The sequence below is a fragment of the Eleutherodactylus coqui genome, chromosome 3, assembly GCF_035609145.1.
Source record: "Eleutherodactylus coqui strain aEleCoq1 chromosome 3, aEleCoq1.hap1, whole genome shotgun sequence".
Classification (NCBI taxonomy): Eukaryota; Metazoa; Chordata; class Amphibia; order Anura; family Eleutherodactylidae; genus Eleutherodactylus; species Eleutherodactylus coqui.
This window is the reverse complement of record NC_089839.1, coordinates 247,451,727-247,472,783: the sequence shown is the minus strand read 5'-3', so window position 1 is coordinate 247,472,783 and position 21,057 is coordinate 247,451,727. Positions and strand designations below refer to the sequence as shown.

Below are 21,057 nucleotides of genomic sequence, written 5' to 3'. Positions count from 1 at the left end.
CTGCTGAACTACTACATACTATTACTAACCACTGGAAATAAGGAAGATGGAACAATACCTCTGCAGCGCCACCTATTGGAGGGCAGCATTTCTGCAAGTCAATGTTAGACTCTTTGTACAAGTCTTATAACAATGACTGGGAATCGAAAACCAAGCCAGAATCTATACACAGACAGCAGTTTTCGGGGTTTTTGCCCCTCATCAGTGTGTAGTAGGTTTCTGGCTTGGCTATGACTCGAGTTGGGTAGGGTAGGATACACTTCCCGACATCACTAACCTTGGAACACCCCCAAGTAAAATCAATCTGTGATATAACTTCATTAAAATAAACAGAACAGCAAGATGTACCATTATTATTTTATTAAAAATATCCATCAAGTTATTTTTGTTTTTCTAGTTTATCCTGAAAACGCATAAATTTAATCACTACTTATGTAAAAAAGTCTTCCAAAGCTAATCTTCACTCCATAAAGTCTGTCCTCACACAAACCATCAGTGCCTTTTGCAATTAGGCTATATGTAGGATAGAAAAATTCTTTCCATTCATTTTTTTAATGTTCAGCATAATGACAGTCTACGGCTTGGATTTGTGATTGGCATAGTTTGGAAAACCAAATTGTGAGATCATTATGTTGGAATATACCAAAGGCATCTTTCCATAAATACTGGTCAACTTGTTAAGGCAATACGACCTTTGCAGCAGATGTTCTGCCCGGTGCCACATCCCCGTGTATCCACTTCCAGCATCCTTCTCCAGATTCCGCATATCTATAGGCTTCACCAGCACACCCGATGACATTCCTGTGTGATTTGCCACCAAGAAGTTCATAGTGATGTCATCACAATTCTGTGTCCGGTCTATCATCTCATGGACGGAGTGTGGCAATTCCTGGAAAAGTCTCAGATACCCTTTATGAAAAAATGCTGCACCGATAAGTATCATTGAATACTTGTCACCACGTCCAGCGTCTGGGGCCACTAATTCAAAACTACCATAGCTGAATATTCCTGTTGGCGAGGCAACGTGCTTCCTGGGTACAAAACCCACAATTTGACTTGGGAATAGCTGTAGAGTAAAAAGCAGATAATAATTATGTATTGCCAATATAACTACAGTGTTTCCCTGAAAATAGGACCCTGACTTGTATTATTTTTTGCACCAAAAGAGGCGCTAGGTCTTATTTTCAAGGTCTTATTATGCTTATCTAGCTGGCTCGGTCCACATCCCTCCCGCTGCTTTCCTGCAGTCATCGGCTGCCCACAGAAAATCACTTCCTGGTTACAGGATTCATAAATCCTGCCTCCACAAAGCAATGGCTGTGATTGGTTCTTCGAGCAATGCTCAGCCAATCAATGCAGCGCACGATAAACCAATGCGATGGCTGTGATTTGCTCTTTGAACACTGCATCAATTCAATGAGCAGTGCTCGAAGAACCAATCACAGCCATCAGATCGTGGAGGCGGGATTTATGAATTGGCTGAGCCGCGTTATTTCAAATGCTGTACCAGGATTTTTGGGAGCAACTCGCATCCAACAGCACTCGGAGCTCCCATTTGTGTACTGTACTGTCCGATGTCCTGAGGACATGGTGATGGTGAACTCACTAAACGAGTACAAGAGAGGCCTGGATGTCTTCCTTGACAGATACAATATTACATATTATAGTGATCGATTACTTCATAAGGGTCGGTGATCTGGGGATTATTCCAAAAGCTAGAACTGAAGTCAGGAAGAGACTTTTATATGAAATGAGAAAAAAATTGGCTTACATGAAAAAAATGGAGGCTTTGTCAGGCTTCAGACTGCCATGAGAATCCCTGCAATAGCATTGCAGTGTGCAGATGGCTGACAGAAAGAGTCCCTTCTCCCTGTTATCCGCTTACCTGCGGCAGTTGTTGTTGACTTTGGCATGTAAGAGGTTTAATGTCTCCACTTCTGGCAGTTAGAACAGGACCTTACTATCGGTAGTCAGCCAAGCCACTGACTTAAAAAGACCTACTTGCAGGTTTAACCCTTTCCAATCCATTTATTTTTTCTCACCCATTCTCCCCAGCTCCAATTTATTTGGAGCTGGGGAGAATGGGTGAGAAAAAATACAATTTTCCCTGCACCCTCCTGAACTGACAGAGTTCAGGAGGGTGCAGGTGCTCACTGCACCGTGGAGGGACCTGCTTACCTGTCCGGCGTCTTCCGCATTCTCCTTCTGCCTCCCGGCTCGGCGATCATGTGACCGCTGGGGTCAGGTGGCACCTAGCGGTCACATGATCGCCGAGCTGGGAGACAGAAGGAGAATGCGCAAGACGCCAGTCAGGTAAGCAGGTCCCACAGTGCAGGCTCCCGGCTCGGAGTTCATGTGACCGCCGGGGGTCAGGTAACACCGGCGGTCACATGATCGCCGGCCGGCCGGAATCTCTATGCATTACATAGCGCTAATTGAGCGCTATGTAATGTGTAAAGGAGAAGGCAGAAAGGGTTAAAAACCCTTTCTGCCTTCTCCTAGGGGGTCCTCGATGAGGACCAGTGCAGGAGTGTATCTGCACCCGATGTGTCTGCCGATCGGATGCAGATGCACTCCTGCACTGCAGTGTCGGGCCTGCCCCGACATTGGAGCTGTGGAGGAAAATGATGATGTCGGGGCAGGCCCGACATTGGATTGGAAAGGGTTAAAGCCCATGAGTGAGGTCAGTAAAAGGTGTATTGGCCATCACTAAGGGGTTACATAGTAAAATAGTATGCAAGGCTGAAGAATGACAAATGCCCATCCAGTTCAGCCTGTTTCCACCCCTCGTTGATCCAGAGGAAGGCAAAAGAAAACCCAATGAGGCAGAAACCAATTTACCCCATTTTGGGGGGGGGGGTAGAATTCCTTCCCGACCCTATAATAGCAGGTTAATGGATTCCGTCAGGCGCTGCTGGTTTTTGATATATGACGGACCCAGTATGCTGTTTTTATTGTTTGTTTTTCCTTTCATTTTTCTGTTCCATGACCGAACCAAAGAACAGAAAAAAAAAGCAGAAATGTGAACAGTGCCCGAAATATATTTTTTTGCAGTTTTAAGCTTCATATTGAGCCAAAGGTCATAACATTTGTAAAGAGTCCTTAACATAGGAAGCATGAAGTACGCATAGACAATCAAAAATTAGAACATTACTGTGAACACTATGAGCCGCAATAGGAGTGGCGTAACATTAAAAAAGGCTCATAGCGAAAAATGTTCAGAGATACCGAATATTTATGAAGTGACCTTTTCAGAGGTATTTAGCCCCATAACGACCGGTCTGTTTTGGGACTTTAGGAGTATTCCCAAGACAGATTTTATGACCTATCCTTAGGATAGGTGCTAAACGTCTGATCGGTGACCTCCACTGATCAGAATTTTGTTACCAATCCTTTAAGGACTGTGTATGCACTTTCTGTCAACGCACTCATATGGATGCTTGTTTTTTTTGTGTGGGAAAAGTCATACATAATAATTTACTGAATAACTTTTACCAGTTTTTTAGTTTTTGGGGGGAAAAGGGGGATGAGAAAAGCAGCAATACTGCCATTGTATGGGTGGGATTTTCTTAAGTCAAGCACGTTCCATATAAATAATGTATTATCTTTTCTGCGAGTTGTTACAACTATGTTAACTTGTTACCAATTCTAAAGCAATATCCGGATGCACTTTTTTGGGAAGGGTTTTTTTTTTTACTAAACATTATTCAATTAACTCTTACATTTACTCTGTCCCATGGGGGGCTTAAAGCTTTGATAATGTTATACCTATACAGCATAATGTTTTGGAATACTTCATATGACAGACTTTTTGCTTGCAGCAATCAATATCAACCTTTGTCAGTTACTTCTTTGTCATGCATAGCATTCAGTCATCGGATGTATGGAGCTTAACCCTTTCGAATCCAATTTGTATCCTGGTTTTCCTAGGGGGCTTACTCTTTTTCTGCTGTTATACAACGGCGCTATCTGCTGGCTAAAGCCAGTACTGCATGAGGTGACACGTTGGATAGGCTCCGACAGCAGAGAGGCTGGCAATATACAGTAAGAGAACCCCAACGGATGTCTTCCAACATCAGAGCTGTACAGCCTTAAATCATAATGTCTTCAGAGGTCAGACAGTGGATTGGAAAGGGTTAAAGCCATGTGGCGCTGCTCAGGAATCTCGCTAAATTCTAAAATCTGATTACATTCTAAACAAAGAGCTATTAAAATAAATGGCGGCTTCTCAGATTTCCAGTAAAAAACATATCTGGGCAGTATATATGGTCAGTGTCAATCTGCTCACTGGTTACTATTGGATAACAGACTATATAATACACAGAGTGCAAGGTCATTAAAGTAGTCATAATTACCTGCCACACAGAGAAGGCAAAGGAGAGGTCATGTGCACTAATGAGCGTGTCATCATCCATCATCAGTACAGCTGTGAAACACAATTAGTGGCAAGCATTTAATACTTGGGGTGCATTTTAATTTTTTTAACATCTGAAACTCTTTTCATTTTATGTTCAGACCCCATATAACTTGTGTAACCACATCGCAACTGACCACAGGTTTTGGTTCGGGTGCTGTCATCGTGACCCGATTGTTTTAGGTCCAGTTGATGTCAGAGTGGCAGCCATTGCTAGCGCTGGCTGGGAAAGTTTGTTGTAGTATAAAACTTTCCTGTCATTTAAGAGCTGCAACAGCCCCTTTCTCCTATTAGTGTGAGACTGGAGGAGAGAACAGCACTGTAGCTAGTAGAAGTGATGCTATAATGTAGGCTTCGTCTATTATGTTTTATCAGCTTTGGAAAATTTTCACCAATTTCACTACCAATGTCCCCTTTCATTCATTTATTACATCAATTAGTTATTACATAAAATAGATCTCACTGATTGGGCACCCACTTTCAGCACCACAATACAAAGGGTACAGAGTGGAAGCAGATGGCTCAGACCCCTGTGTAGTGGCCTGCGCTGGTAATTGCAAACGCAACTCTCACTGTATGTGCCGGCCCCTACGTAGGGCTGGAGCCATCTGCTTTCGCTCCATAACCTATATTATGGCAATGACAGTGGGTACTCGATCAGTTGATTGACCAGCAGACCCTAGCCATTCAACTATTGATGACCTATCCCAAGGATAGGTCATCAATCGTATTTGCATGGAAAACCCCTTTAAGGCTTGTTCACATTACTGTGACTCCATTCGGAGTCTCCGTTACTGAATTCCTTTAAAATGTAGGACAGAGAATCTAAAAAAACTAACCTTAAATCACTCATGAAGCCACCAAATTTGATGTTCAGCTTACATTTGTTATCGAGGTCTAGTTACAAGGACCTCATACTCTACGTTTTACCCTACTTATGGAAAAAGTTAATAAAAACATTTTCGAGTAAAATGTAGGACAGAAACCAGATGGACCCAATGATGGAAGAGTAATATGAACAAAGCCTTAGAAATATGACTGTCACTTATATCCTATGTTCTTCAACACTAAACTTCTATCCGCAGACGCCAATTGCCTTGATGGTAGAGTTTCTTGCCTAATGGTTATACGTAACTCACCCTTGGTTTCTATCTCTGGAAAGTTTTGCAGTCTGTTCCTCATGAGATTCACAGTTTGTTTCTTGAAGTAGACAGGCACAGGATGGGGCCCTAAGCTCTCCCACATTTCCTGGGGTGGATCCTGCCCCACGTTATTCCATACCACAATCACAGAGTGAAGATGAGGCATGGCCTGGTAATGGTTCAGCATTTTAAGCAACAAATCGGTTCGGTTATAGGTTTGCATTATGAGTGTGAAGGAGTCTTGGGGTGATGGACTGGCGCGAGATATTCGTCGTTGGACGCCCAGTATTAGGTCTTCATGTGCAGAGGGAAGCAAAGCAGCGAGAGCACCAAGTAGGAAGAGGAGAAGAAGGAGGACAGCACAGGACACACGGAGCATCTTGATTCTCAAAACTTTTCCCAAAAATCTGCTAAAGTAAACAGGAAACAATTGAGTTAAAGAATGCCAAACTTATACATGGACCCTATAGAAGTTTGACCCAAATTCTGCTTTGCTTGCCTATACAGAGGCCAGAGGCATCTGCAAAGTAAACTCTGCAGTATACAGTTTCATTTATTTTCTTACTAATTGGAGCCTATGGGAAGGCCGATGTATGCTAATGTAGGTGGTATAAGTAAAAAGTGCCTTGAAAAAATATTCACCCCCTTGGTGCCTTTTCTGTTTTGTTGAAGTCAATGGAATCTGTCCGTCCCGCGGCCATTCTGCAATCATTGCAGAATGGTTGCAGGAGCCGCATCATTGCCATAGCGACAGCGTGGCGTTCTTTGTACTGCACATGTGCGCCAGCGCGTTGGCCGGCACATCCGCAGCAGAGAAGAAGACGGCGGAGAGGTACGCTGGGGTCAACGGGTCGAAATGTGCTGTGGGAATCCTGCATGCGGGGTCTGACCCGTCCGTGTGCAGGCAACCTAAATACAGGGCAATTCTTAAGGAAAACTTATGTTTAATCTGCTAGAGATTTGAGACTGGGACGGAGGTTGACCTTCCAGCAGGACGATGATGCTAAACCTACTGCTAAAACTACACTGCATGTGTCTAAGGTGAAACATAGAAATACCTTGGAATAGTCTAATCAAAGTCCAGACCTCCATCCAATTGAGAATCTGTGGCAGGACGTGAAGACTTCTGGAGACCAACACAACCCATCTAACGTCAAGGAGTTGGAGCAGTTTTGCCTGGAAGAATAGGCAAAAATCCCAGTGTGTATATGTGCTACGGTAATGGAGACCTACCCCAAGAGACTTGCATCTGTAATTGCAAGAAAAGGTGGCTGCACAAGGCATTACTGACTTTCAAGGGATGAATCGTTATGCCCCCCTAACCTGATTGCCTGTCCTATTCTAGAGGTCTCCTCTGTGTATTCCAGTCACTTTCATGCTGTGCAGCCCCCTTATCAGGCGCCATCTTGATGGTGAGATTTTTTACTTTCACTTTCGATGACTTCCAATGATGCATCAGCCCAGCATTAGTTAAAGGGGTTGTCCCGCGGCAGCAAGTGGGTCTATACACTTCTGTATTGCCATATTAATGCACTTTGTAATGTACATTGTGCATTAATTATGAGCCATACAGAAGTTATAAGAAGTTTTTCACTTACCTGCTCCGTTGCTAGCGTCCTCGTTTCCATGGAGCCGACTAATTTTCGGCGTCTAATGGCCAAATTAGCCACGCTTGCGCAGTCCGGGTCTTCTTCTTATCTCAATGGGGCCGCTCATGCAGGATGCCGGCTCCGTGTAGCTCCGCCCTGTCACGTGTTGATTCCAGCCAATCAGGAGGCTGGAATCGGCAATGGACCGCACAGAAGCCCTGCGGTCCACCGAGGGAGAAGATCCCGGCGGCCATCTTCAACCGGTAAGTAAGAAGTCACCGGAGCGCGGGGATTCAGGTAAGCGCTGTGCATTTTTTTTTTTAAGTCCCTGCATCGGGGTTGTCTCGCGCCGAATGGGGGGGGGGGGGGGGGTTGAAAAAAAAAAAAACCTGTTTCGGCGCGGGACAACCCCTTTAAGGCTATATTATTTTTGCCTGCGAGGAGAGGTGGCAGTTAAATTCTCATTACCTTCTATATTCATCCAAATAAGCTAAAGGCCATAAGCATACAGTTAGGAAGATAAGCTGTGATCTCCTTTATTATAATGGTGTGACAGGAGCTGTGTGGTCATCATCAGTAATTGTGACAGGAGATACTGTATCCACTTCTAGACAGTCTCTTTGGTAGATCTATGTAACTGCATCACACAGACCAAGAAATAGACTAGAAAATGAATCCATAACCCCCACGTAGATTTGAGCTGGTCAGAATTGAAATCACATTGTTTAAATGGGAGATGCAGATGGGAAGTCATGGAGGCTACTGCAGCTACAAAGATATAAATGAGAGGCTGTTACAACTGAACACTGACTGAGGACTGCAGCAACAGAAATGGAATCTGAAAGGACATGCTGTGCGAAGAACAGAGCCATAATGTGCTAGGTTGACTATTTGTATGTTATGTAAAGGTATGTTTTGTGTTGTGATGGTGGAAAAGAACAGAAAATGGAGATAAAGTTCAATAAAAAGATTTAATTAATTAAAAAAAAAAAAAGAATTGAAATCACATGATTACAGTATCTGAGAAAAAGAGGCCAGGAAATTAAGACCGAAAGGGATAACTAACAAAGGTAACACTAGATGACTTATATATACTGGGGGGAGAGTTGCATAATGAATGAATTAAAAAAATTACTGTCGTGGCCCTTTAAAGTTCCATTTTTTTATTCTGATTATTGTTTGAGTCACAGTAGAAAGTATTTTGCACCTTCAAAGTGCTTGGAATGTTGTGTATGTCTTATAGTACAACCACCCAAAAACCATTTTAATTCCCAGTCGTAATGCAAAAACATGAAAATCACCAAGGAGGTGAATAGTCTTGCAAGGCACTGTAGGTATTTGTCAGGAATACTTCTTAAACCTCTAACAAGCTCTGATCACACCTAGCAGTTTATAACAGAATTACTACAAATATTCTCCCATATAACAAAGGAGCTACAGGTGGTCAAAAGGCACAGTGAAATATCATGCACTTCATGGGGCAATCATGTCATCACACTAAAGGCTTATCCACACAGACGAGCCCATAGAAATTAAACGCAAAAACCATTTGGTGGACGCAAAGACACCATCTGCGTGCTCTCCAATGCTCACAGTTGGCCGACACTGCATGGGCTATTCTCATTCTTGTAAATAGAGATGAGCGAGCATACTCGTTAAGGGACAATACTCGAGCCAGTAACGTCCTTTTCGAGTACCTGCCTGCTCGTCAGAAAAGATTCGGGTGCCATCGGGGGTGAGCGGTGGGTTGCGGGAGTGAGCAGGGGGGAGCGGGGGCTGGGCTGGGGTGGGAAAGAGAGAGATATCCCCCCTCCCGCTCTCCCCTGCCGGCACCTGAATCTTTTCTGACAAGCAGGCAGGTACGGGAAAAGGACGATACTCGCTCGAGTATTGTCTCTTAACGAGTATGCTTGCTACTTGTAAACAGATGAGAACAGGACATGCTGCAATTTTTTTTTCCCCACACGGACTATCGGTCTGTGTTAAAAATCATGTGTGTAAATAGGACCATAGGCTGTTGAGGGTCCGTATGCTGTAGGGGGGAATACACGGACAGTACACAGACATGAAAAGTGCACACTGGCGACAAAGACATACGATTTTGTCGCCTTGCTACAAATCGCATGTATGTGAAGCCCATGCTTTCCTATGGGTTACTTCACACGTGTGATGTTTTGTAGCATGTGACATCCCAACACAAAAAGCCTTGTGGGTCTGGCGATATGCCCGCGACACACGAGATTTTGTAGCCCATGTTTCCTTATGAAACCTTCTGCAATTTTCGTGCGGTGTGATGCAACTTTGACAGTAGGAAATCCTACTGTCAAAACCATAACTTAAGCCCTTGCTGCAGGAAAAAAAAAACAAAAAAACACATAAATCACTTTAGAAGAGCTGTCAGCCCGGCCGCATCTTCTCCCCAGCACTATTTTCCTTCATCTCTTCTGGCTGGGGATTAAAAAATCCCCGCCTCCTGAAAGCGCTGTCTCTGATTGTCTGACACTTAGCCAATCACAGCCAGTGCTCGATGAACCAATCACAGCCATTCATCGAGCGCTGGCTCTGATTGGCTAAACATCAGCCAATCACAGCCAGTGCTTCCAGGAGGCAGGGATTTTTCAATACTCAGCAAGAAGAGATGAAGAAGAAGAGTGCCAGGAAATGGGAGGAAGCTGCAGCAGAACCCAGGACAGTGCTTCTAAGTTGATGAATGCTTTTTTTTTTTGCAGCTAGGGCATATTTTCGGGGTAGGGCTTATATTTCAAGCCCCCCCCCCATGCCCCGAAAATCCTCACATGTAACGCTACAAAATCGCAGAATCACTGTGAGAAACCGCAGCGATAGTGCACAGACCAGCGATGCTATATCGCCGCGATCTTCTCACTGCGATGCTGTCACCTGTGTGAAGGAGGCCTAAGTCCTAAGCAGAAGTGTCTCACTATAAAGGATTTGAACAATGCATTTGGTGTGATGCCATCAGATACATTCTTGCAAAGTAGGATAAAGATATTATCCCAGATGTTCTTTCTGGTGATAACTGAATAAATGCCCAACATACCCCATTGACAATGGGCTCACGCATTTCCAGGAGGTCAAATAACAGAAAATGGGGTCAAATCTATTGCATATTCTGTCCAATACATTAACCAATACCTTGCTTTTATTGTTTTTGCAGGAAGCAGTGCGGCTTCTCATAAGGTGCAGGACAGCCCGCCTGATCTAATAGTATGGCTGACACTAATCAGCTGTAAGCCTGCATGGTGCCCTACAGGTATCTGTATGACTAGTACCCTATACAAGCCTTATCTATGTGCTAGTATAATACTAAGCAGCTACCCTCCGTGTACAGAAGGTCTGTGAGTGACAGTTCTCATTTGCAGCAGGAATAATAGAGGAATGACACAATGCCAAGTTCTGTGAAAAGGTGAATTGTTACAGAATTGTTAAAAACAGACTTGTCAATAGAACTGACAGATCCGCTTTAGACTGGCGCTACAAGGTGACTTTGGTAGAGAGACCAAACATCCCTTTGTAGCATTACCATTGAACTCTATGACGTCACAGGTTGCCATGACCACAACGCCAGAAGCTAAAATCCAATGTCAATGGGCTTTTTGCAACTGCATCCTCATAGTTCCAGCAACCTACAATGCATACTGTAGGTCCATTGAGTTCAATGGCAATGCGAGGTCGCAGTACTACACCCAAATTGTACCTCATTTCCGTGTAAGAGTTCCTCTTGTTGGAGACGATCTCATGGAGACCTCACTAGAAATGACAAACCGAAAATGCCTATAATGTAAATTCCATTAATAGAGATATATTACTGTGTAGTAGCCACCATATATTACATGCTTAGTAGAGCTGAGCGAACATACTCTGCCGAGCTTGATGCTCGTTCGAGTATTAGCGTACTCAATAGAGAGAGAGAGAGAGGCCGCCTGCAGACGGCCGGGTCGCATCCCGCTGCGAGAATTCTCGCAGCAGGACCCGAGCGTCTGCAGAGAGCAGCGTGACACTCACCTGCGCCCCGCACAGAAATAGAGCATGCCGCGATTTGTTTGCCGCGCGAGATTTTGCACGGCCAAATCGCGGCCATCTGCATAGGATTGCGTTTGTTAACACAATCCTATGGCAGCTTCCAGGGGCGGAAATCCCGCCGCGGAATTTCCGCTCGTGTGCAGGCGCCCAGAGAGAGAGTTTTTCTTGCTCTTTTTTTTTACCGCGTTATCGCTGCGTTTTTTTCATGCAATTGTCAATGGGACTTTCTAATGTTAAAAACGCATCGCACAAAAATTGCAAAGCACCAACTTGCGACGCGTTTTTAACATTAGAAAGTCCCACTGACAATTGTATGTTTTGTAGCCCATGTTTCCCTATTGAGCCTTTACTTGTGTTGCGTCGCATGAAAATGCGGTTTTCGTGCGGTGCACCTTTTACAGTAGGAAGTCCTACTGTTTGAACCTTAAAATAAGCCCTGGCTCCATTAAAAAAAACAATACATCACCTAAGAGGCACTGTCCACTTCGCAATATGTCTCCTCCGCAGCTCCAGCACACTTATCAGTAGTCTTCTGTCAGCGCTTCCTGGTCAGGAGTTTTAAAATCCCGGCCTCCAGAAAGCACTGCCTCTGATTGGTTCTTGAGTGCTGCAGCTCATCCAATCACTGCAGCTTTCGATGAACCAATCACAGCCATCGCATTAAATGGCTGTGATTGGTTCAAGCGCTGCAGTGATTGGTTCTGAAACCCCTGACCAGGAAGAGCTAACAGAAGACTACAGACAAGTGTGCCGGAGCTTCAGAAGGAAAGAGCGGACAGCGCCTCTTAGGTGATGTTTTTTTTTTTTTATGTAGCCATGGCTTATTTTTGGGGTTGGGCTTATATTTCAAGCCCCCTCGAAAATCAAGGCAAAAGAGAAATACAAAGTTGTGCAACTTTGTAGCAACACAAAACCGCGATATCGCTGTCACCCATGCGAAAGAAGCCTTAGGGTAAAGTCGCCAGTGACTTACCATTTAAAGGGAACCCGTCACCTCCCTACAGCACCATAGGCAAAGTTATGGTGCTGTTAGGGCAGATGACGAAGAGCCCAATCCTGCGCTGTTACCTGCTGAAGTCTGTACACCACACAAAAATCTTTTCACATTGCCATACGCATGCTCTCTCATACAAGTCTAATGGGAGAGCACATGCATAGTAATGTGCAAATATTCCTGCTGCTCGCCGACTTCAGCGGGTGACAGCATGGGCTTAGGAGAGCAGGTGAGCATAAAAAAATACATCATCCAGCTTACCTCCCCCAACAGCACCATCATTTTGTTCATAGTGCTGTAGGGAGGTGTCAGGTTCCCTTTAAATTCCCTTCAGTGCAAATGCTATTCTCTGCATATTGCGTGTGCTAATTACGCATGCACAATGCGCGGCGCAAATAAGTACGTCATGCAGCGTTTTATGCATACGGTCGTGTGAATGAGCCCTTACTGGGATATTTATATTCACAATCGATCATGTCCCCTGCGACGTACGCCCGGACCCTGTCAGTTTTGCAGCTCTGATATGTTTCTGTAGGGAGAGATGCACCAGTGTAGCATTACAGTATTCACCCCGGGGTAATATTAGATATGTAATAAAATATACACATTTGATATCCTTACCCAATGCAAAAAGTAGTATAGAGAGCGTGAGGGGCGGCAGCATATCGGTAGTGTCCTTCTTCATGGAGAACCACATGAATCCTCACATCTCAGCTCTACTTTCAAACAAGCAACTAAGTTTCTGCACTGATTTCCTGTCTTACACACTTTCCCAGAATGCCTTGCTAGGACTCAGCTCAGGTTACAGTCTGTTCTGCGACTCTGGTGCACAACGTGGCGGCAGAGTTCACAATGTAGCTAAGCCTTGCAGACATTGTATACCACCACATGCCATCATTTCTGTGTTGACACAGCTGAACAAGAAAATGTTTTGCAAGACTTTACCAAAAGTTGTTCTTATTATTCCAAACATTGTGGAATTTTTATATGAAAGCGTTTAATTCCTACTAAGCCCTCAGTGACACGGCAGGGGCGTAACTACAGATCATGGGGCCCCATAGCAAGAATTAGAACCCTCCCCCCCCTCATGCTTTAAAAAAATATATACTGATCTAGCTATTATTAACCCCTTAACGACCAATGACGTACCTGGTACGTCATGGAGCGTCGGGGTATGTATGAAGAGAGGTTGCGTGGCAACCTCTCTTCATACAGTGCGGGCATCAGCTGTTTATAACAGCTGACACCCGCGGGCAATAGCCGCGAGCGGCCGCGCGGCCGATCGCGGCTATTAACCATTTAAACGCCGCTGTCAATTCTGACAGCGGCATTTAAATCCCCCGAACGATGTTCGGGGGTCCCGCGCGGCCCCCCCGCGGTGAGATCGGGAGAGCCGTGCATGTGTCATGGCAGCCGGGGGCCTAATGAAAGGCCCCAGGGCTGCCTTAGCAGACTGCCTATCAAGCCGTCCCCGTGGGGTGGCTTCATAGGCTGCCTGTCAAAAAGCAGTATGACGTAATGCTATAGCATTACGTCATACTGCAGGAGCGATCAAAGCATCGCATCTTAAAGTCCCCCAGGGGGACTTCAAAGTAAAGTAAAAAAAAGAATCAATAAAGTTTTTTTTTAATTGAAAAAAAAAAAAAGTTGTAAAAGTTTAAATCACCCCCCTTTTGCCATATCTTTAATTAAAAAATCTAAATAATAAATTAAAAATATGTATTTGATATCGCCGCGTCCGTAAAAGTCCGATCTATCAAAGTAGCACATAATTTTTCCCGCACGGTGAACGTCGTCCGAAACAAAAAATGAAGAACGCCAGAAATGCACTTTTTTAGTTACCCTGCCTCCAAGAAAAAACGCAATAAAAAGCGATCAAAAAGTCATATGTATTCCAAAATGGTACTATCAGAAACTACAGGACATCCCGCAAAAAATGAGACCTTGCTCAACTACGTCGACGGAAAAATAAAAAAGTTATCGCGCGCACAAAATGACGACAGAAAATAATTGAAAAAAATTTTATGTCTTTAAAAAAAAAAAAGAGGAGTATAGTAAAAAAAAACCTAAACAAGTTTGGCATCGTAGTAATCGTACCGACCCATAGAATAAAGTTATCATGTCGTTTTTGTTGCCATTTGTGCGCCGTAGAAGCAAGACGTACTAAAAGATGGCAAAATGTCGTTTTTTTTCCATTTTACTCCACTTAGAATTTTTTAAAAGTTTTTCAGTACATTATATGGTACTTTAAATAGCACCATTGAAAAATACAACTCATCCCGCAAAAAACAAGCCCTCATACAGTGACGTGGATGGATAAATAAAGGAGTTATGATTTTTTTAAAGGGGGGAGGAAAAAACGAAAATGGAAAACGAAAAATGGCCGCGTCATTAAGGGGTTAAACAAGCTTTATTTGATATAATTTTGCTAATAAAATGTGTTTTTTTGGGGAAGAAATCTAATCAGTGATGAAAAACAGGGAAAGCATAACTAGACAATGCCATTCAGGAGTCTCATAAAGCTGGGTGACGCCTATGGGATTTAGTGATCATATTGGTTATCACTAGAGATGAGCGAGCGTACTCGGATAAGCACTACTCGCTCGAGTAATTTGCTTTATCCGAGTATCACTGTGCTCGTCCCTGAAGATTCGGGTGCCGGCACGGAGCGGGGAGCTGCAGGGGAGAGTGGGGAGGAACGGAGGTAAGATCTTTCTCTCCCTCTCTCCCGCCCGCTCTCCCCTGCTCCCCGCTGCGACTCACCTGTCAGCCGCAGCGGCACCCGAATCTTTAGCCCCGAGTACAGCGATACTCGGATAAAGCACATTACTCGAGCGAGTAGTGCTTATCCGAGTACGCTCGCTCATCTCTAGTTATCACCCAGCTTTCCCAGAATCCTGAATCTACCAAGAGTGCGAATATGATCTGATCATCATGTTGGATTCTGGGTAAGGCAAGTAATAACCAATATGATCACTAACTTCCATAGGCGTTTTCACCCAGCTTTCCCAGACTTATGACTGGCATATCATCAAAATGACAAAGAAGGGAAAGTATGAAAAATAGTTTTTTTTCACGTGTATTTTTTAAACTTTTTTAAATTTTGTTTACATTTTTATGTCCCTCTAGGGGACTTGAATCTCTGAACCCAAGACTGCTATGATAATACATTACAGTACTTCTGTACTGCAATGTATTATCGCTAATAACAGCGATCATGGGATATGGCAGACCTGGATGCCATTGCAACCCGTCAGTTCAGCCTCTGTGAACCCTTTATATGCCGCGACCAACATTGATCGCAGCATGTAAGGGGTTAACAGCAGTAGGCTGTCAGTTACAGCTGTGTCCTACTGTGGATGGACCGGGCTAAGCTTCTGAGCCTGCACTATCCATAGGATGTAACGTAAGTTTACATCCATTTGCAAGAACCCCTGCCCAGCCAGGATGTAAACTTATGTTAAAAATTAAATTGAGTTAAATTAAATTGCTAGGCCGTTACAATCATGTGGATACAAAACATGTGGTGTTCTTATGCAATACTAATTTTATAGGATTTTTTTCCAAAATTAGCTTTTTCTTTAGTTTTTTTTGTAATACCTTATTTTTTTACCTATTAAAGAGCCTTTAGCCCCCTAAGGACGCATACCTTTTTTTTCCATTTTTGTTTTTTCCTCCCCCCCTTTAAAAAAATCGTAATTTCTTTATTTATCCATCGACGTTATTGAAAAACTTTTTAAAAATTATAAGTGAAGTAAAATGAAAAAAACAAACAAATGACATTCCGCCATCTTTCAGTGCGTCTTGTTTCTACGGCGCACAAACTGCAACAAAAATAACCTGATAACTTTATTTTATGGGTCAGAACGATTACTACGATACCAAACTTGCATAGTTTTTATTTTTGCTGTACTACGGCGTACTTTTACCTTTTTTCAAAACATTTAATTTTTTTTATTTTCTGCCGCCATCTTCTGCACACAATAACGTTTTTATTTTTACATCAACGTAGTTGTGCAGGGGCTCATTTTTTGCGAGTCGTCCTGTAGTTTACGTTGATACCATTTTAGAATACATACGACTTTTTGATCGCTTTTTATTGCATTTTTTTACGTCCTGGAGTGTAAAGGGGTTAAATTCTCACTTCAATATTTAATTATTTACCTACTTCTACAAGCCTCAGTAGCACACTGACTCCAAGGATTAAAGGGGTTGTCTTGCGCTGAAACGGGGTTTTTTTTTTTTTTCAATAGGCGCGAGACAAACCCAATTGATGGGTTAAAAAAAAATATATATATATTACTTACCCGAATCCCCGCTCTGCGACGACTTCTTTCTTCCTTCTCCAAGATGGCCGCCGGGATCTTCATCCACGATGCACCGCGGGTCTTCTGCCATGGTGTACCGTGGGCTCTGTGCGGTCCATTGCCGATTCCAGCCTCCTGATTGGCTGGAATCGGCACACGTGACGGGGCGGAGCTACGATGACGAAGCGGGACCAGCTCTCCGGCACGAGCGGCCCCATTCACCAGGCAGAAAACCGGACTGCGCAAGCGCGTCTAAAAACGCCAGAAGACAGCGAATTTAGACGGATCCATGGCGACGGGGACGCTAGCAACGGAGCAGGTAAGTGAATAACTTCTGTATGGCTCATATTTAATGCACGATGTACATTACAAAGTGCATTAATATGGCCATACAGAAGTGTATAACCCCACTTGCTGCCGCGAGACAACCCCTTTAATGAAGAGGACAGCGGGGTGCCCCTAGTGGTCACATATAACGCCCAGATAAGCATCTTGAGGAAAATCACTGCAGATTTCTAACCTATACTCCATAAAGATTTATTCTGATTGTCAGATTTGAAGTCAGAAAAGATGTGGGTTTTTTTTTTCCTAAAATGAGGAAAATTGGCTTCTTCCTCAGGTTTTTGCATTCTTCTGGATCAACATTGGAGATCGTAGGCAGGATAACACAATGCACTGCATGGCCAGTCTTTTTCAGCCTTACAAACAATGTTACCATGTTATTTGCCGACTCTTCATTGTTTATCAACAGAGACATTTTATCCATCTCCTCTTCATTCTCTTTCATTAGGCAAGGGATACATGATGATTTTCTCAACAACACGTCATGCAGCCGAAGATTGCAGTATTGCCATGCGACATCACAAACTTAGGCCGCCTGCACATGGCGGAGTTTGAATTGCGATCTGCGATCGTCTCCCGTGTGGATAATCAGCTGCATTCCGCTTCCAATTCAAATCAATAGAGCATCTGCATGTCCGTTCACACGATCGGACAGCGGCTGCGATTTTCTGCTTGCGGCAAAAAAAATCACAGCAATTGACATGACACAGGAAAAGCAGGAATAAAAAAAAAATCTGTACTGCGCAAGACAGGATGAAAAGACAGGTACACAGGGTCACCAGCAGGCAGATTCCATTGCAGGATTCCGCATCCGGAATCCAACCCGGTCATGTGCAGCTGGCCTTATGCAAGTAAATGGGGTTGCTATTATTTAATTTTACAAGCCCTTTAATTCCAGCATACCCTACAGAATAAATGAGGATACAGGACATATCAAAGAGAAAAGAAAAAAATAAACCTAACTAAATGACGGACAGTCAGAGGGGAGAGGACCCTGCCTACGAGGGCTTATGGCCCTTTTACACGTAATGACTGGTTGGGCACAGATAACCGATAGGCCGTCCCAGCGATAATCATTCCTGTGCTTCTACACAGGAATGATCATCACAGATTGAACAGTCAGTCCTACCTGCCTTCGATTCTTAAGAGAACAACTGCCTGTTTACATGAATGATCCGTCGTTCAGTGTTTTGTGAAGGGAACAAGTTCTCATTTGTTGTTCAGACGGGGCATGCATCTACACTGAACGATAATCTTTAATAAATGAGGCTCACTGAGGTAAATGTAGCAAAATTGGTGCAAAAAAGTATAATGTTAGGTAGGTATGGAGATAAGACTGGGAGTCCCTAAAAACCACCCACACCTCTGACCCTACTATACTGTCTAGGTATAGCCTGATACCACGGGGGGAAAAGGAGAACAAAAACTAAGGAAGAAACTACCACGGAGATACACAGAAGGCTCAATGAAACTACAGCAAAGGAAGGCAAGGATGGAAGCACAAGGACTAAGAGGACCAGAGAGACCTAGTTAACCTCACTAGATACAAAAGAAAAACTGGCAATGAAACTTACCAGCTGCTGCCTCTTATCCCTAGAAAAGGGGCAGAGCCAATGACATGCTGGTGGATGGAGAAAGAAGACCCGCCCTCTCACATCATAAAAGGCTCCCAGAGCCGCGCGGCCGCCCTAAGGGAAACGCCGCCGGACCCGGAAGGAAGAACGCCATGCCTGGACCCCGCAGCTTAACCGGGTGGGTCCGAGACCCGACTGCTCTCCTGGTAAGTTTCTTCCTAACATTACCCCCTCTTTTACGGGGGACCTCCGGAACCCCGACAATTGGAGCAACCTCCTATGAAAAGAGCGCACAAGACAAGGAGCATGAACTTCTCTGGCAGGAACCCAAGAATGTTCCTCCGGACCAAATCCTTTCCATGCAATGAGATACTGAAGGAAACCATGAAGCATCCTGGAATCCAATATCCTCTCCACCTTGTACTCTAATTCTCCCTGAACGAGGGTGGGCGGTGGGGGACCGGAGGTGGGAACCACCGCAGGAATGAATTCCTTCAATAATATTTTGTGGAACACCTTATGGACTCTCCAGGTTTTGGGCAAATCTAACTCATAGGCTATTGGGTTGATAACCAGAGTAATAGCAAATGGTCCAACAAATCGAGGCATGAACGTAGAGGTACCTTTAATTTAAGGTTCTTGGTAGACAAGTACACCAATTGACCCACCGAAAAAGGCTGAGAAATAGTACACCTCTTTCTGCTACGATCCTGCATTTCATTACATGCCTTTTCGATATTAATACGCACATTATTCCAAATCTCTTGAAATTGCTGAATACGATCCTCTACCACCGGAACATTCGACTCAAGAGAATTGAAAACTGAGAATCGAGGATGCAGACCGAAATTACAGAAAAACAGTCTTCTTACGGTAGTAGCAGAATTTACATGATTGTTAATGGCGAATTCTACCAACGCCAAGAGTTCTGCCCAACGACTGGGGTTGTCACCCACAAACAACCTAAGGTATTGGAGAAGTTCCTGATTCATCCGTTCAGTCTGCCCATTAGATTCAGGATGGAAGGCGGAGGAGAAAGATAACTCAATACCGATCCTCTTACAAAAAGTTTGCCAAAATTGAGCTACAAATTGGACACCACGGTCAGAAACAATGTTGGTGGGAATGCCGTGTAATCTAACAATCTCCTCATTGAAAACGGTGGCCAACTCAGAAGCAATAGGTAGTTTTTTAAGAGGAACAAGGTGACCCATCTTAGTAAACCTGTCGACTACAACTAGAATGACGGAGTTACCTAACGATTCCGGTAAGTCCGTGATAAAATCCCTAAAAAGGTGCGACCACGGTTTGTTTGATATCGGTAAAGGCAGAAGCAGACCCTCCGGACGTCTGCGAACAGCCTTCCCTCAGGTGCAAACTGAACAGGCCCTAACAAACCTCTTAACATCCCGCAACATTTGCGGCCACCAATAAAGACGCGAACATAAATTCAGGGTTCCTCGAATGCCTGGGTGCCCTGCTAATTTTGACGAATGCACTTCCTCCAAAACCACTAATTTCAAGGTACTGGGAATGTATAACCTCCCTGCCGGAAGACCTTCCGGTACTGTCTGTTGTTCAACTTGATGTTGAGTTGCCAAGCTAGAGGAGAGAGTTGCCACTACCGTGACTGGTTGTAAAATATTTACCGGTTGGCACTCCACACAATCTGGTGTCTCAAAACTACGCGACAGGGCATCCGCCTTGACATTCTTAGTACCCGGAATGTACATAACCATAAAATTGAATCGAAAAAAGAAAAGGGTCCATCTGGCTTGTCGGGCATTAAGGTGTTTAGCCGTTTCCAAGTAAATTAAATTCTTATGATCTGCAAGTACTGTAATTGTAAGCTGGGCACCCTCAAGAAAATGTCGCCACTCGTCAAAGGCCTATTTTATGGCCAATAACTCCCTATTGCCAATATAATTTCGCTCAGCTGGGTTGAATTTCTTAGAGAAGAAAGCACAAGGCTGCAAGCCAGAGCCACCTTGGAATTCCTGAGACAAAACTGCACCCACGCCATGCTCTGAAGCATTAACCTCATCTACAAATGGCCGATCAAAATTAGGTTGAGCAAGAACTGGCGCTGAAGAAAAGGCTTTTTTCAACTGAGTAAAGGCTTGGACTGCCTCTACCGTCCAAGTGCTAAAGTCCGCCCCTTTTTTAGTCATATCAGTTAAAGGTTTGGCTATGGTAGAAAAATTGCTTATGAATTTACGATAAAAGTTCACAAACCCTAAGAACCGTTGTAAGGCTTTCAAGTTGGTAGGTTATGCCCATTCAGAAATGGCCTTGACCTTGTCAGAATCCATTAGAATGTTAGTAGGAATAATTACATACCCTAAAAAGGAAATCTTTTGAACCCCAAAAATACACTTCTCAAACTTGGCAAATACGTTCTGAGTGCGAAGATGAGATAACACGATATGTAAGTGTTTTACATGTGTTTCCCAGTTGGGGAAAAAAATCAGTATATCATCAAGATAGACCACCAAAAAGGACCCACAAATGTCATGAAAGATAGAATTCATGAAACCCTGAAAAACGTCAGGTGCATTACACAACCCAAAAGGCATGACCAAAAACTCAAAATGACCTAAGGGCGTATTAAATGCACTTTTCCACTTATCACCTTCTTTTATACGAATCAGGTT

At 43.9% G+C, this 21,057-nt stretch overlaps 1 protein-coding gene across 4 annotated transcripts; it reads right to left on the bottom strand.

Annotated features, from left to right (window-relative positions):
• Window positions 1-345: 345 nt before the first annotated feature.
• On the bottom strand, window positions 346-13,199 carry EXTL2 (exostosin like glycosyltransferase 2). 4 transcript variants are annotated; one of them, XM_066597218.1, is made up of 6 exons: window positions 12,802-13,199; window positions 12,629-12,709; window positions 10,861-10,913; window positions 5,554-5,963; window positions 4,356-4,426; window positions 346-1,066 (listed from the first exon to the last, which is right to left on the bottom strand). In XM_066597218.1, exons 3-6 carry the CDS (start codon window positions 10,863-10,865, stop codon window positions 575-577), a joined length of 978 nt encoding a protein of 325 aa, XP_066453315.1. In that variant the 5' UTR covers window positions 10,866-10,913; window positions 12,629-12,709; window positions 12,802-13,199; the 3' UTR covers window positions 346-574. The 4 variants fall into 4 exon arrangements, with proteins under 4 accessions (XP_066453315.1, XP_066453313.1, XP_066453314.1 ...); XM_066597216.1 differs by having other exon boundaries at window positions 5,554-5,966; window positions 12,802-13,198; XM_066597217.1 differs by lacking the exon at window positions 12,629-12,709.
• Between the last annotated feature and the right edge of the window lie 7,858 nt (window positions 13,200-21,057).